Here is a 16,764-nt window from a genome sequence, read left to right as displayed (position 1 = left end):
GGCTTCAATTGTTGCACAATCTGCACTTTATAGAGATACAACCGAAGCCACTTGTGCAGAACTCAATGCATTGTTGTTGGATGCACATTGAATTGCCTAGATGCCTGGCGGATGGATTTATTCGGGCTTCTCTGAAACCCCGCTCAAATTTCTTCCACCTTTTCCTCCGACACACGAGGGCGAGATTGTTTTAGGACACTGCCGGTTGTTAGAAACTTACTAAACCACAGCCTAATTGATTTAGCATCAGGTGCAACTCCTCCGTACACTCGTCTGAAATTTCGTCGTGTTGCAATTACAGATTTTGTTTCAGCATACCACACCACTGCCTGCGCACGTTGTTGAACAGTCACCATTCTTATTTACGCGACCGTGGCGCTGCGTAGTGAGCAAACGGACAACTTCAAGTCATGAAAACAAAACTTGAAGATCTGGCCTTTCAGTTGGTGTTACAGTTATTTCACAATTCATTGTACTTCGTTCACAGTAATTAATTGAAATTAGGGAGATTTGAACGGAACACTCTGTACTTCATTGAGTATTAACATTATAACATTTACCAAATGTGGTTTCAATCTTTTATTCGACAGTTTCAGTGAATGTAATGTGCACTGTCTACTAAAATTCTCCTGACTAAAGTGGACTGCAGATTTACTGAAACTTTTGTATAATATTAATAATTGTTTCTTGACTTCTAAATTTTTTAAAAATGAGAAAATTTGAAAGATCCTTACATATCAGTTTTCAAGGATATATTCATATTGCATTGTAACTTTCAGATATACTGTGTAGTGTTTGTTGCACAATTTTAGTTTATACAAATTTGTTAATTTTCTTTGTAGCTGCCAGCGACTGCACCATTCACAGGACCAAACTCAGACTGCAATAAGAGATACAAGTGCATCAGTTGTCCTTACGTCAGCAACAGCAAAAGCCAGTTCCTGTACCACAAGCAGTTCCACCGACCTCGGGGTGCACCATTCAAGTGCAACTATTGCAGTTACAGTGTTACTCGTAGGCACTTGCTTCATCAGCATTTGAGGGTGCATGGTATCACGGTGCCACCTCAAAAGAGCCCTGCAAAAGGCACCGGGGAGTGGAAGATAGAAATAAAAACTGAGAAAGTGGATGATTGGCAGGAAGAGGAGGAGATTGTCGATTGGAACGAGGAGAAGAACGAACCTGAGAAACAAGAGGTTCTGAACATTCCGAAACCAAAATTCATTGAAACAAGCAGGATGTCTGATGTTCCACTGGTGTGGGTGTCAAGGGGTGGGAAGTTTTTCAAAATGTTCAAGTGTCGCCATTGTCCTCATGTTAACATTCGAAAAATTAACATCCAGGAGCATGAGAAGATGCATCGTCACAAGAAGACTATAATGCAGCTGCACAAGTGTCCAAATTGCAATTACAGCTGCAACAATGCAGGTGTCTTGTCTTCTCACGTGAAGGTTCACCAAAGCTCGTACATGCACGTTCACGGGTTGGTTGACTCTAGCAAAACTGACGAAGCACAGTTGAATGAGTTGGGTGCAGAAGGAAAATATGAAGATTCAATTATTGAAGAGAACTGTCCACCGGGAAACAATCAAGAAAATAGCAGTTTTCATGTAAACACCTCTGAGAATACAATCTGCAATGCATTAACTGAACCTGAGGAAGAACGCCAGCTGTATTTCTGCAAGGAATGTCCTGCCCGATTCTTCTTTGAAAAGGAGCTTATAATTCACACGCGTTTTCATGGCATACGGTTGACTCACAAGTGTGAGGTATGTTCCTATGCTGCAAGACAGAAACCACATTTGTTGGCACATTTGAAAGTACATAAAAAAGAATATCAAGACAGGACAAACAATTTGGTCCAGATACATGATGTTTCCCCTGCACATCCAATGCCTCCAACGGTCATTGTGCAATGTGTAGGTTTTTCTGGTTTACAAAATGCTTGGGTGGTGAGTTCACCAAGAGCTACAAGAACCCCAGATGCTCAGGAGCAGAGTGTTGGCCAGAATTCTGAAACAAAAGTTTTGGACTCAGGTAACACATATGTGAGACAGTATCCATGTGAAAAGTGTCCAGCTAAGTTTTTCAAATCAATGGCCTTACAGTATCATTTATCATTACATGGTGGCATGGGTCCATACAAGTGCAGCGAATGTGACTACGCTGTGAAAACTTACGGCAATCTAGTGAGACACGAAATGATCCACAAACAAGGTGCTGATGTGAAATCAGTGATTCCGAAACGTAGAGCAAAGCATAAACATTCTGTTCCACTGTCAGGAACAGAACTCTTCAAGCACAGAGAGGCACAGAAACTGAGTAATGAGAATTCGGAACAAAGGAACAGCATTCCAGCCAGATCACCACCACCTTTACTTGAAGATCCTCTGTTGGTTAGCATGATGCGTGGTAACCCAGCATTTGTATACCCAACATATTTGAAGAATGGAAAACTGAAGGAAAAACGATACAAGTGCCCAAAATGCCCTTCTGCATTTGAGAAACGGGAGCAGTATAAGGTCCACCTATCATTGCATGGATCAAATCAAAGATATTGTTGTGAAAAGTGTGACTACTCTGTCAAGTATTATGCAAATTATGTGCAACATATGAGAAAGCATAAGAAAAGTGAAGAGGCACAGGGAACAAGTAATTCAGAGAATAGTCATGCAATAAAATCCGAACCAGTTGGGGTATCTGCAGTGTCAGTAGCAGATGACATTCCATCAGGAAAAACATCAAGAGCAGACATCGGAGCTGCTCAGGAACTGCACCCCACTCAAGAACTGTCGACAGTAGAAAGACAACAATTGTTGCTTCAGCAGAGACGAATAGTGACAGTTGCAGTGAAAGAGGAGGAACGGAAGATGTTCTCTTGTTCCTATTGTCCATACAATAACCACCGGAAGGATGCGCTAGAAAGCCACATGAGGAGACACATTAGCGTGAATGGCAGCAGAAGCACATACATATGCAATTACTGTGACTACACCGTACCGCAGTTTCATTTCCTGCGAGAGCACAATAAGCTGCATTTTAGACAGCAGAAAATGTTCAAGCCTGAAGCTTTCATGAAGTGCGAGAAAATGGAACTTTGGTCGTATCCAGATGAAGAAGGGAAAGAAAATAAGGTTGATATTGTCGATACAACCGAGAGCAGAAGATTGAGCTTCAGCATGGATCGCTTTGATGCTTTCAGCACGGATAAAGTTGAAAAGCAGATGGTGTTTCAAGATAAGGGTAATGGAATGAAGGGAATTGAAAGATTTCACCCAACTGCAGAACCAGAGGTTGAATGCGATCAGTCAATTGTTTACATCGACCTTCGGAATGGTGAGAAAGTAAGCGACAAGCAGGAGATGCAAAGAAGCAGGGTTTCAGATAAGACTGATCCCAGTACAAGTAGCACAAGTGGAAATTCTAACGAGTCCAAAGATACAAAACAAGTCCAGGAGGAAGATGAAAATAGTGGTGTTTCGACACCTTCAAACTTAGATCCTAGTGTTGTGGAGACAGAGAGCAGTTCTCAAGTAGAAAACAACAAAGAATCAGATGACAGCAGTAAGGATGTCTCTGAGGAGAGTAAATTATTAACTACAGAAAAATGTGGTAGTGAGGCCATTATAGAACCTGCAAGCGAGTCTAAACGGGTTGATTTATTGAACTGTGATGATAAGTGTGTGGAAGATAAGTTGATAACATCTAGTTAATTTTTTGTTGTTTTAGTCCTAATTCATAAAAGATATGTAGATATATTATATACAAAAGTGTATCAAATAACTGACTCTTTCAAGAACTTTTCCTCCCAATGTGAGTGTAATTTATAGACTGATATTTCATATGCAACACTGCCACCGATTAGTGAATACCAAAGTTTTTACTGCACAAGTTAGTCTTTTGATACTGTCCGTGAAGTTATGCCAAAGCATATTCCAGTCCTTTGGTGGAGAGGGGTGTTTGTATGACTGATGTAACAAATATTTGCATTAAAGAACCAGCAAATGCAAATATTTACAACTGTGAAAAACATTCCTGTTTGTGTATGTGGAGTGGCTTGATAGTACTCTTTGTCAAGGAGGGAAAATTTTATGTATATTCTTGTTCACAAGTGATTATAATTTCATGTTTTTTTCATTGCAATGGGAATACCATTACCCCAATTAACTTGTGTTATACAAAATCCTGTGGAGGAAAAAACTCCAGTAATCCAGAACAGAAATAATATACTTTAATTTATGCATGCTTTTACACCACATATGCATTTCTTCGAGTTCCATCAATAGTGCTGCAACAACACATGTTTGGTAGAATTTTAGTGAATTTACCAGAACACTAAAGTTCATTTATTTTCTCTGAAGAAAGAAATGTATTCTAATGGATAGACACCTAGAAAAATCAATGGTAAAAAGCAGTGCACCATGATTAGTTATGGTTCACAGTGGAAAGATATGTTTTTATTTTATTTATTTATTTTTGTGTTTGTGTGTGGGAATGTCTGAACATTCTGGGCAGATTTAGAAGCTTAACTTTAGCTGATCCACATGGAAAGTGGAATCTCTCGCATTTTAGATATGAGATATTGTTTATTAAACACAATCTTTGTTCCTTGACAGGGGTAATATGAGTTCCTACAAGGCACAGAAACAGGAAATTCATATACTGTAAAGCAACAGTTCAAGTCATTGTGATTTTGCAACATAATCAGTCATTTTTTTTGCATGTGCCACTTGTAAAATGTGCCATAAATGATATGCTCAACAGGTATATATTTATGTTGAACATAACCTGATTCTGTGGCCATGTTGCACATGTGTTACCATATCATTAAAATACGACTTTAGGACATACCATTCATTTATATTTTCTTTCATATTTATCCATACATGTATTAAAAGTATGTTCAAAGAAATCACCTATATTTATTGCATGCTTAAATTATCTTGCTTCTTGCTTAGAATCAGTGTGTTGTTATGGTTTTAAAGTTTGGAACTATCTATTTTTGTCAAGTTCAGGTGGACCAAATGTTCATATGTGTTTTATACTTATATATATATGATTGATTACAAGCCATTTATACCTCTCTTTGAAAATGATGTGCATTAGGTAACAATCAAAAAAAGAATGCAACTTTCCTGGTGCTACTACAATGGCATGGAAATAGAGAACTCGCCAATAGGAATGAGGCGAGTTTCATATTGTGTAGCATAACACATCGAGTTACATATAGTTTTTTTTTTTATTCAACTATATTACATGCTCTGACATCGATCTGGTATGTTTCGTGAATCGCATGCCGAGTTTATTAGATCTTTATTTCAGAACAAGAAATATAAAGATTACGGTTGATGCAATGTAAAATGTAACACTTTAAGATAAAAAAAATGGCTGTTAAACAAGCTTTTATCATTTATTTCAGTGTTGCAGATTCACATTTCATTTAGATTTCTGGTTTTGAAACAAGGATCCGATGAAGGAAGTGCAATTTAAAGCACTGTAATACCCCAAGTTCGTAAGAACTTTGGTATATAATACAATACAATACATGCAGGATACAAAAATTTTAATTGTCGCTTTTCCCTCATTGTCCATTCTGGTTGTTTGTATGAAAGCAGTTTTCTCATTTCATTTGAATTCTACGTTGTTTGTGTGTATCAAAGTGCTTTTACACTTAGTAAACAAAAGTACCAATATGCATTAAATAATAGGGTGGGGGCAAGGGAGAACTTAATATAAAATGTTCATGGGTACCAGATGATTTGGTTACAGCTTATTTTGAGTTGCGGTCATTCAGTTATATAACTATGTGATATTTTTTAATATGCAACTTTTCCAAATTCTGTTAAATCTGGCTTGGTTCAGTTATATTCAGGATTCTTAGAGAGAGAGAGAAGTGTGGTTTTATTGTATACTCTGATCTCATATGACAATCTATTGCAGAGCTTTACCTTCTTATATACTCTTGTGGTATTTTATCGGCATAAGAAACTCGCACACAAAAAAAAATATTCATAATTTCAGTGCCAATGTAAGCATCGTAAAACAAAACAAACTAATATTATTTTCTTGTTTCTGTTGTGAATAAGAAGTGAAACACTGATATGTATGATGCAAGATTGCACCTACAATGTTTGTGTATAATTAGTAGTGTGTTTCCTTCGCCCATTTCAATGTAATAGAAGACTTGATTCCACATTTAAGTCAAACACAGCAGTTGCAAAGAGTGGTTAACAATGGCTTTACATAATCGTTATTTTGGGTGATTGCATAACAGAGGTATGTCTAGTCAAAGTGCTAATGTGGTTATCATTGAGTGTGAAAAAAAAAAGTTTTCTTGCATCATTTGTGTGTGTGAATGTGTAATACATGCACAAATATAATTTGTGTGTGCGTGCGTGAAAAAAGTGAGTATGTAGGTGCCGTTGCACATGTATGAACTTTTTTAAAATTATGTATACATCCAGTGTTAAATAAAGTTACTCAAAAAAAAGATGTTTGTCTAAGGTTTTTTCTCCTGCAAACTGAAACTCATTTCATGTAATAGCCATAAAACTTCAACCTTGACTTGGGATATTTGTCTGTAATATGTCTTTACTTTTTTTCTATCACCTGAAGGAGGCCTGAAAATTTGTACAGAAATAAAGTATTCCTTGTCTAGTTTAAGGTTACACAATAGCTTCCGTTGCAACCATTTGCTACTTTGTATTAGATCAACACCATAAGCATTGTCCACGTGATGGACACACACATCTTTTTGTACATAGAAACAAAAGTCCCCTGTGGATATAGCACCGTACTATGAAGGCACACATTTTCGATCTCTACCATTTTAGAGGTGATGTGATCAGCACCATGCTCTGGCCACATTTATCCCCTAGGTACGCATTCATTTAAGCCCCAGAGCCACTTTATGCGTGGACATGGTCTGAAAAAATCTGACAATACATCACCACGGCTCTTCATCTTTGTACATGACTGAACATAATGTGTGCATTATTCTGGTCTGAAATATTGGCACTGTAGTGGAAGCAAAAATGTTGCATAACAACTCATCTACACCGTTGTTCAGTAATGTGAAAATTTTATTTTGGTGCTACTATTGAATAACACAAGACCTCATTTTAGTTATGGAAGATTTTTCTTTATCCATATGACTTTCCAACGGGAATACTTAATAGCCCAAAGAGACATTTCTTGCTGGATTCTTCAGTTTTCTATTTCTGCAAAGTAAAACTTTAATGGTTCTTTATGGTCATATTTAAAAACACATTCCAAAAAGGTACCAGCATACATGTTCATTAAATAAATTAGTATTATTAAGCCTTATGAACTTATGTATAGTATCCATCTTGTATCATAGACTTTACCAATGTTTACCAGTTATCAAATTAGCATTAATGCCAACATTTATGAAGAACAATAATAAAATGTTTATATTTTTAGATGCAATGGGAGGAAATAAGAGATTTTTTTTCAGAACTAAAACATGTACTTCCATTTTTTAGATAATTTATTGGCTTAACCTTTTATACATGTTTTGAAATACATCTGCCATTCATCCAACTGAGAACTGAACAGATATTGGAATACACGTCACTCATAAAATACTCCCTCCCTTTTCTTTCTAAGTACACATAATACACACCTCTTTAAGTCATTACCAGCATCTTCTTCAGAAAAAGAGCTAAAGGTGAAACGCACATTACATTTTTTCCATCGTGCAGACCTAGTGTGTACATATTGACAGAGAATGCAATGGTAGTAAAACTTCCTGTTCAACTGATGGTTAAAGCATCATTACGGAGCTCGTGGCTAAGCTGCGTTTGAAGGTTTGACAGCTTGTTCTTTAACACAGCCACTCCCATCATAACTATGTTCTCTGGTTTCAGAGCACCACTGCTTTCCACATTGAAGAAAAACTTGTTAGGCTTTGCATCCCAGGTGTAAGGTGCCTGATCTGTAAAATGAAAAATTAAATTTACAAATTCACTCTGTAATGCGCTCAGGTAGGGTTTAGCAGTTATCATGTATCACAGATTTATTGTGTATCACAGATACCAGCCAATCCTTTTCTGAAACAGGGCATATTTACATGGTTGCATCATACCAGTGGAAACTGATAAGATCATCAGAAATGATATCGACACAGTATTTTGTATTTAAAGACCATAAAAATTTCAACCCACATATAAGGGAGCCTTTCAAGTGTGTGATTTTCAACAGTGCTGCAATGTAAAAAAAATATCCGTAACTTGAGAACTCATTGTCATGGAGATATGATTTTTGTCCCCTGGAATGACATGGCTTTCAGCAGAGGTGAAATTTATACATTGTACCTCCCAACAATGAAAGTTAAAGGAAGAAGAAAAAAATGTAAATTTAACACACCCCTGTGGTCACCACAATAGCAGTGGTAGATTCCTAGAACCATACAAAAATGCATTGAAATAGGCTGACACTTCTTGGGGAAAGGGGGAATTATAATGTGTTAGAAAAGCAGTCTTGCAAGCTTAAGGAAAGATTTTTTGGAGAATCGCTTCTAGTGTTGGATGAACACATGATGGACGAAATTTGCAGGGAAGCACAACAAAAGACAACTCTTTGAGGACATGTAATGCTCACCCCCAAAATTTGGGGTAGGGGAAGGACAAAAAATTGAAAACGAATTTTTTTTTAGAAAAATTAATTTTCAAGAAATTTAGAAAAATTTGAAGTTTTCCTGCTGGAACATTGTGAACATGTTCTTTTGTTTTCACGATTACATGTAAAAGTAAAATATATCAGCAAAAAGCGGTGGTTGAAGAGTAAATGGCCCATTTAAAAGATCTACCTCATAACAATGGATATATTGTTTTTGTGATTCAAATATGTCATACCTTCATACTGTATGTATACCAATGAAGAAAAAAGACAACTGGAACAGAATGTGTAGTTTAAAGAAATGACATGGTAATTGCTGCCATGTGGAAGTGGTATGACCGGTATAAAATATATAGGACAGAAAATAGGCCACGAGTGCAATCACATCCTCTGGCCTGAATAAGGCTACTCGGCAACTTTCCCAAACAACTGCATCTCCACCCCCTGATTCCTTTTCTCAACCCTCTCTCCCTTCTACTCATTGCTTCCCACCATACCGCTCAGTTTTCAAAGAGCCTGGCAAAAGAACTATGAACTATGTTTTTGTGTACCAACTATATCTTCAATTTCGTCCTGGCAACTTTGCAGGTAAAATGTTCACTTCTGTTTCCGCCAACTTTCTAAGACTGCAGATGCGACCCACATGCAAAAATGTACACACATAAATATCAAATATACAAACACACAGACTGTCTCTTTCCCTTTGCCAATGATAAGTTTAAAAATATTTGTGTGTTGAAGTATGGAGAACAAAATCATAAATTCCAATCAGCAATTAGTACCTGTAGTTGTCTGTTGATAATTTTACTAATCCTATATTGCTATAAACAATCTGGTTGAAAAAAAGTCATGATAATTAAATATTAATTCAAGGTCAAATTAAGATTTACTCAGATTTTGTTATTTTTATCTTCACTTACACTGATCATCTTCCAGCTCTGTATATTCACTCTTAGGCCATTCGTCCGGTTTTGGGAACAACGTGTGTCTCATGGAATTATCTGGATCATACTCAAAGCTAACGCCTGCTGTGGGATTCCATTTGGCATGCTCCTTTCCAAATCCTTTTTTCGCATATGCTCTTAGCTTCAGCTCTTGTCCTTTGCGAAGCTTTACTATCAGTATGTCTGCAAACAAATGCAAGTTCTCAATATGTAAAAATACACATCACATTCTTAAGATGCACATTATGGTTAAGTTAGCAAATGATGCCCCATCGTAATTTGATATTTCTTTTTCTACTTTTTTCCCCAACAAACCAATAATGAAGAAATAATGCTGTGTGTATCAACCCTGAGGCTATTTGTATCATCCTAATACAGGGACACAAGCTGGCCTTCCATAGCGGAGTGGTTAACATGGCATGCTAGGGCACCAGGAGTAACAGGTTTGAAACCCAGCATGGGTGCTCTCTGCGAGTGTGTCTTCATCAATTTCATCATATCCTCACTCATTCATCTTTGCAATTAGCGAAAAGTGGCAGCGAAGCAAAGTAAAATCAATCAATCAATACCGGGACATGAGCCCCTGTATTACACGAAACTGAATTAATTTAACCCTGTGTGAGGGGCATAAATTTCTGCAACATACATAGGCATGTGGAGGTACACCTGTCCCCCAACCCTTTAAGTATCTTTAAGGTATGAAATACACCATGAATTATACTGTGCAATGTTCTTTATTTGATTTTCTTTTAAGATCAGCAGCAATTTTCTGCTGACTATTTCAACACACCCGATTTCTCCCCTAAATTTCTCAACTTCTTTTTCTATTTCCTTCTCCTTAGTTTCTTTTAGCTGTTTTCTCCTATGTCACGTCTAGGTTATACTTTTCGTAATCCTCCTTTTGTCTTTCTTCCAGTTTGTGCACCTTCTAAGGGACATAGTACTATAAAGTTAACGTCACTTGTGGCACACACCTAAATACATACCAAGTCAAGTTCGCTTTCAGTCAAGTAGTCATTTTCTGAAATCTCCTGTGTGCCCTGTCTTTCAACGCTTTGATATTTTTCTAGTACATGTGTCCCCCAAGCAAGCGACTCACGTTACCTTTATAATATTACCTGGCTTAGAAGTGCAACAGAACAACACTGCTGTACTTAGAGAAAAGACAAAGAGATAATGTTCAGCTACACAAATGCACCCGTGAGCAGTATAGTTCACAGTGTCATAATCTCGCAATGAATATTGATGGGGGACACTGGTACTCCACATGCCTAACAGAAGTTTCAATCAGTGAATGAAAGGCAGACATGCACTGAAGAACTAAAATAACTATGCCATTGTTAAAAGCTGATATTCCTATCAAGGAAAAAGTAAAACAAATCAAAGAACTGAAATCTGTACATCACTGATATAAAGTTGAGTCTTTTTGTCTACAAGAATGCTGTGTGCAGAGTCTATGGCATGGAAAAGAAGTTCACAAAGTGCTTTCCCAGAAAATTGCCTCTAATAGCCCTTTAGATAAATATTAATGCTCTGCTTTATTTTTATTTTTGTGCAGACCTTTTGTCTTTCCTTACCCATTTTCTGAACAACTAAACATTACACTCTCATACTAAAAAAAAGTAACTGACATGAGAAAAGAAATCCTGCGGCTGTAAAAACTGTATTAAGAAATTCACCATAACAAATTAAGCATACCATCAGTTTCCCCATATTCACTAGCTTCATCTTCTTTATGCCTGGATGTAACGGGAAGTACTCTAGGATCACTGGACTTCAAATCATCTGTAGTCACCTGGCGTGTTTGATCTTCAGAGCATTTCACATCCAGAGAAAATTCAACACTGCATTCTGGGCAGAAATCTATACAGCTGCAATCCTTGAAACAGGATACATGCATGTTATTTACAGTCTATTTCAAGCAATCTATTTACATAATGCAGATAAAAACACATGAAAATTTTAACTGACAATAACCATTCCCACTAATGAATTAATGGTGAAATTCTGTACTCTTTGGTAGATAAATTATTGTTTAGTAGTAAAACAGATTTCAACATTTAAATTTATTCCATGTTGAACATGACACATTTTAAAAATTCATACTTGAACAATTCTGCGTAAAACGTCATTTTTTAATAGTTTCTTCTAGTTTTGATTTGTAACTATGTACAGCTGCAGAATTTGATCTGTATCCTGAGCTGACAAACAACAAACTTTCTTTTGGTGGCTGGTTAGTTGAAATCACCACTTTGGAGAAGAAATAACATGTTAAACTACTTCAGTGTTCCTTATAGTGATTACTTTCATAATTTATGGTGCATTTATGCTTCGTTTATCTAACAAACAAACCAAGCATTTGCACAACAAATGTGACTGCATTTATGAAAGGTTCTACCAATATTGCAGGATAATTCACATAATCCTTGTTCCTGCAAAAAATTGTTACAACATAAAACATTAGGTAAGATTTTACAATACCGGATAATTCACCGATTTCGTTCATATTTCGCATACTCAACAATTTAGGGCTCCTAATCACGAATCTGCAGTTAATATTTGGCGGTCACATTTTTTTACGGTGCCCCACAAACCATTCACGGTAAGGTTAGGTTAGGTAAACATAGTTAAAATTTGGGGTTGTAGTAATATCGGGAATGTATATTTCGTTTTTTAAGTATTGGAAATGGGTAAATAATGAGCTATTGTGCATTGTCGGTTGTGATCACAGACCACCCCCTTGTTTTTTTCGAAATTCTACATGTGACCGCCAAATATTAACTGCAAATTCGTGATTAGGAGCCCTAAATTATTGAGTATGAGAAATATGAAGGAAATCGGGGAATTATCCCGGTATTGTAAAATTGCTCCAAAACATTATTTATTATAGACAAGTGTATTAGATATTTTTGTGTTTTTCATACATTTTCAATACTAACCCTTGTGTATTGGATCCTATCAACAACTTCATCAGATGTTAGGGGTACAAGTCCAATACGATGTGCCAGAAACTCATCACTCAAAACTGTGGAATTTGCCTCCAACTGAACCCAATCAATAGCCATGGTAGGTGTCTCAGCAATAAATACTCTTCTCATACTATTGGCAACACTGTAAATATGAAAGTTTACAGATACACATTATTCTTTCCAACCCACTAACTTCGGAAATGTAAATCAAAAACAAATAAGTTATGCTCAACACAATCCTACTGTTTTGTTTTTATAATAATAATAATTTTATTTCCGTAAACCTGCAATACATAGGTATGGAAAACGTCAAGGATTACATGTGCATTATTGAGAGTTTTTCTACAAATAGTTTAAGATACATGATTGTTAAGAATATGGTATATCCTTAAAAAAGTTACATAAAAATTATCATACACAAAAGGAGATATTACTGAACAGAATTTCATACATGAGGGCATATATGTTACAACTAATACAAAACAAAGTATATATATATATATATATATATATATATATATATATATATATATAAAATGAGTAAATATGGTGTAGTTACATATGATAAAAATTAGAGGTAGCCTATCATTAGTTAATTTCTAGACCTGGATTTTCCAAAAATTCAGTTAGACTATACAGTGTTTTGTTTAGAAAATAGTCTTTTATAGCTAATGTTTGTTTAATTTCGGGTGTGAGTACTTTAATATTGTTTGGGAGATTATTATAGTACCATATTCCAGAATTCAATGGTGTGTTTTTTGATAACTGCAGTCTGTTTTGTTTTAGATGATAGTCATTTTTGCTTCTAGTGTTGTGGTCATGTATTTGGTAATTTTTGGTCACTAGACCTGTATTTAAAACTAATAAGATGACTTTGTATATGCATAGAGAGAAAACAGTCATTATTCGTTGCTCTTTAAAAGTTTCTTTACAGGAAGTTCTATAACCTAATTTAAACATAATTCTCAATGCCCTTTTTTGAAGTCTTAGTATTCTGGAGATTTTAATATGAGAAGCTCTACCCCATGCTACAATACCATATTCAATATGAGGGTAAATAAGTCCATAATAGATAGTTTTATTGATTTCAGTTACGTTATAATGTTCTAGCTGTTTCAAAAGATAAAGATTTGTGGCTAGTTTACTACATATATTGTTAATCTGCTCGTCCCATGTTAAATCATTGTCTATGATAACACCCAATAATTTGGTAGAATATTCTCCTTCTATTTCTATATTATCAATGAAGGTAGTTTGTGGGACATTTTTGTTGTTTTTACTTGGATTAAAGGTCATAAATTTAGTTCTATTATTGTTAATAGTTAGTTTATTTAGGTTTAGATATTGAATTATTTGGTTAGTTTTTACAAAAGTATTAATTTCAAGATTGGTAATATCTTTGTCATTAATCAAAACTGTTGTATCATCTGCATAAGTAATTATGGAGCGATTTTACAATACCGGGAATTTCTCCATTTTGTTTGAAATTTGGCATACTCACTAAATTAGGGCTCCTAATCACGAATCTGAAGTTAAAATTTGGCGCTCATGTGTCAAACTTGCAAAATAAGAGGGTCAGTCATCGCAACCGACAATGCACAATTGCTCATTATTTATCGCAAGATTTTCAGTTTCGAATACTTACTACGACCCTAAAATTTTTTAACTATGTTTCCTAACCTAACCTAACCACGTGCCAATGGTTCGTGGGGCTAGCGCCAATGGTCCGTGGGGCTAGCCATAATTCAGGAATTTCTATACGTGAGCGCCAAATTTTAAGTGCAGATTCGTAATTAGAAGACCCGAATTAGTAAGTATCCGAAATTTCAAACAAATTGGAGAAATTCCCTGTATTGTTAAATTATACCCATTTATTTAATACATTGAATTTGTTGCAAAAATTGAGTATATTTTTAGATATAATTTTTTCAAGAATCTTTGAGAATGTAGAAGTAAGTGAAATAGGTCTGTAGTTCTCAATATTATTTTTATTTCCCTTTTTATGAATAGGTACAACTTTGTTAGTTTTCAATATTCTAGGAAAGATTCCAGTTCTGATTGAGGAATTCACTGCATAAAGCAATGGTGTCTCAAAAAATTGTGAACATGTCTTTACTAAATCATGTGACCATTCATCTGGACCATAAGTCCTCTTATTTTTTATTCCTCTTATGACTTCATTAAGTTCGCTTATTGTTAACTCAGAAATAAGTAAACTATTTATAACATGTTTATGTGTTGGATTCCGAGTTGTGTCATTATCATTAACAACATTGTGATTTATATTAGGGAAATCGGCAAAATATTTGTTGAATGTGTTGCATATTCCTCAAGAACACAATTCCGTAAGTACTTTCTCATCTTTTCTCCTGTAAATTTTAAGAAATCCGTCTCCGACTTATAGTACTGTTACCTTGCATATTAGTTCTGGTTGTTATTTCTTCATCATTAATTATAATTTTTATGTTATCCTCATATTTTATGGTTGCCTTTCGCCGTTTATTTATAATACTCCAAATTGTTTTTTGTTTATTAGTAGCATTCACAATTTCATTACATATTTTCTTTGAATTATGTTCATTTCACTGTCACAATCATTGAAGACTGTCCGGATAAATTTCAGGACACAAGTGTGAATATCAAGATCATGTGAATTTATCCATGTATTGAATTGATGCAATGTAGAACAGATGCATGCATACTAACCAAATTAAAAGTACAAGGGGCAATTTTTCAACCGAATCAGTTTAGATAATTATGAAATACTACAATATGCATATTTATTTTCAACTTACCTCAATTCAGTATCTTCAACTTGAAATTTAACATTTTCTTCCGTCAAATCTGTAATATGTACAGAAGGCTGGTTAGCATAAGGCATTTTTATTTCTTAAAATATATGCAGTTCGATTTCACGCCTAACGAGGAGAGTGACAGCGATGACAGTTTAAGTTTGTTAAAACATATTTTTCATCCATCCGGAATCAAAAGTAAGTGTTGCCAGTTTACCACACACAAACACAAGCCTTGGACATCTGGCCCTCTCTAGCTAAGGCTGTGTCCGAAAGCTGCAAGACCATACTTGAAGCGAGCATACTTCGAGAGCATACTCGCAGTGCGGTTTTGAAGCCTGGAAGCGGAAAGCTTTCGAACTGCACTTCGACTGCAGCGCCAACACAAGTGAGGAATGCAACAAAAGTTGCTTCGAAACTAAAATTATCAAACATCGACTGTATGTGCCACTCTTGTTTTCCATGAACAACACACACATGACTCGGCGTGCAGTTTATATAACACAGCACGTTATTAATTATAGAAATATAAAAGAAATTTGCTCTTTCAAATTAATTTTCACACATTCCGCAACATGGTTTACGATCGCGGGAAAAGAAATTGTTTTCTCACTTTTAAACACCTTCTCACTATAGAAGAAAGAAACCACGCATATATGAATAAAACCAATAAATAAAATTACATAGTATTTTAAAAACTTGTTTACTTACATTTCCACACAATGGAAGAACTACAACTACCAGCTGATTGACCTCAGACGTCCATTTTTTTAACAAATGAAAAGCAAGCACAGATCGCTAGTGTGCACCGCTCGTGTGCTGCGTCCTCTGCGGCGCGATTCACGAACTGTTAGTAGTCCGATATGTAGTCTAATATGTAGCCGCGTCAGGCTTGTGGTCAAATTTGTAGTCATTTCCTGAATTTGCGATTCTTGAAACTGTCTACAGCGGTCTACAGGCTACAGTCGACTACATATCGGGCTACAGTTGTAGACAGTTCTTGTAGGACCCTTTTTAACCCTCCTAAAGCGGGCTACAGCGAACTACATTCGTCATATTCTGTGTTTGTGTATGACATCCAACTTCAAAGAAGAAAATAGAGCTTCCAAAATGGCCCATAATCTGTGTTTTCACGTTTTCGAAAAGCAGAAGGAAATGACAGTGGGCATTTGCGTGTACTTAAAACACATCTTAGAGATATCGGAAATCCTTTTTCTGTTTCGAAAATATCTTCATGGTAATTTGTCACTGAACAGGAGGTGCCGGATTGATCAAAATTGTGGAACCTCATTTTCCCAACAAAAGGATTGTTTCTCTCTCAACCTCCTGTAATCCAAGTTAGTAATAATAATAATTATCCATATCTTGCATTAATTTATATGAAAATACACTTCCACGAGCAGATTAAGTTTGGTAGGC

The 16,764-nt window shown here is 35.7% G+C and overlaps 2 protein-coding genes across 9 annotated transcripts in view; one reads left to right on the top strand and one right to left on the bottom strand.

Moving 5' to 3' along the window:
- LOC146001547 (uncharacterized) overlaps positions 1–6,477 on the top strand; it is a 104,929-nt gene extending 98,452 nt beyond the window's left edge. For all 8 annotated transcript variants that reach the window (XM_083138999.1, XM_083139002.1, XM_083139001.1 and 5 more), the window contains one exon: positions 843–6,477. In XM_083138999.1, coding sequence (XP_082995125.1) covers positions 843–3,713 — 2,871 coding nt within the window. In that variant the 3' untranslated portion in view covers positions 3,714–6,477. The remainder of the gene's footprint in view (positions 1–842) is intronic.
- Positions 6,478–7,499: 1,022 nt separating this feature from the next.
- Polr2C (RNA polymerase III subunit RpII33) lies at positions 7,500–15,520 on the bottom strand. The gene is made up of 5 exons (XM_083138497.1): positions 15,349–15,520; positions 12,524–12,695; positions 11,283–11,463; positions 9,561–9,767; positions 7,500–7,957 (listed from the first exon to the last, which is right to left on the bottom strand). Exons 1-5 carry the CDS (start codon positions 15,432–15,434, stop codon positions 7,776–7,778), a joined length of 828 nt encoding a protein of 275 aa, XP_082994623.1. The 5' UTR covers positions 15,435–15,520; the 3' UTR covers positions 7,500–7,775.
- Between the last annotated feature and the right edge of the window lie 1,244 nt (positions 15,521–16,764).

Source organism: Lepisma saccharinum, chromosome 17 (assembly GCF_977018435.1).
Source record: "Lepisma saccharinum chromosome 17, izLepSacc3.1, whole genome shotgun sequence".
Lineage (NCBI taxonomy): Eukaryota > Metazoa > Arthropoda > Insecta > Zygentoma > Lepismatidae > Lepisma > Lepisma saccharinum.
Note: the sequence above shows the minus strand (reverse complement) of the source record. Positions and strands in the feature narration are given on the sequence as shown.

Bases quoted from the DNA above. Each gene is read 5' to 3' on its own strand.
- Polr2C (XM_083138497.1), bottom strand. From the start codon at position 15,434: ATGCCTTATGCTAACCAGCCTTCTGTACATATTACAGATTTGACGGAA. The intron at 12,696-15,348 runs GTAAGTTGAAAA...TCATATTTACAG, and splicing joins GTTGAAGATACTGAATTGAG to TGTTGCCAATAGTATGAGAA. The intron at 11,464-12,523 runs GTTAGTATTGAA...TCCTGTTTCAAG, and splicing joins ATAGGATCCAATACACAAGG to GATTGCAGCTGTATAGATTT.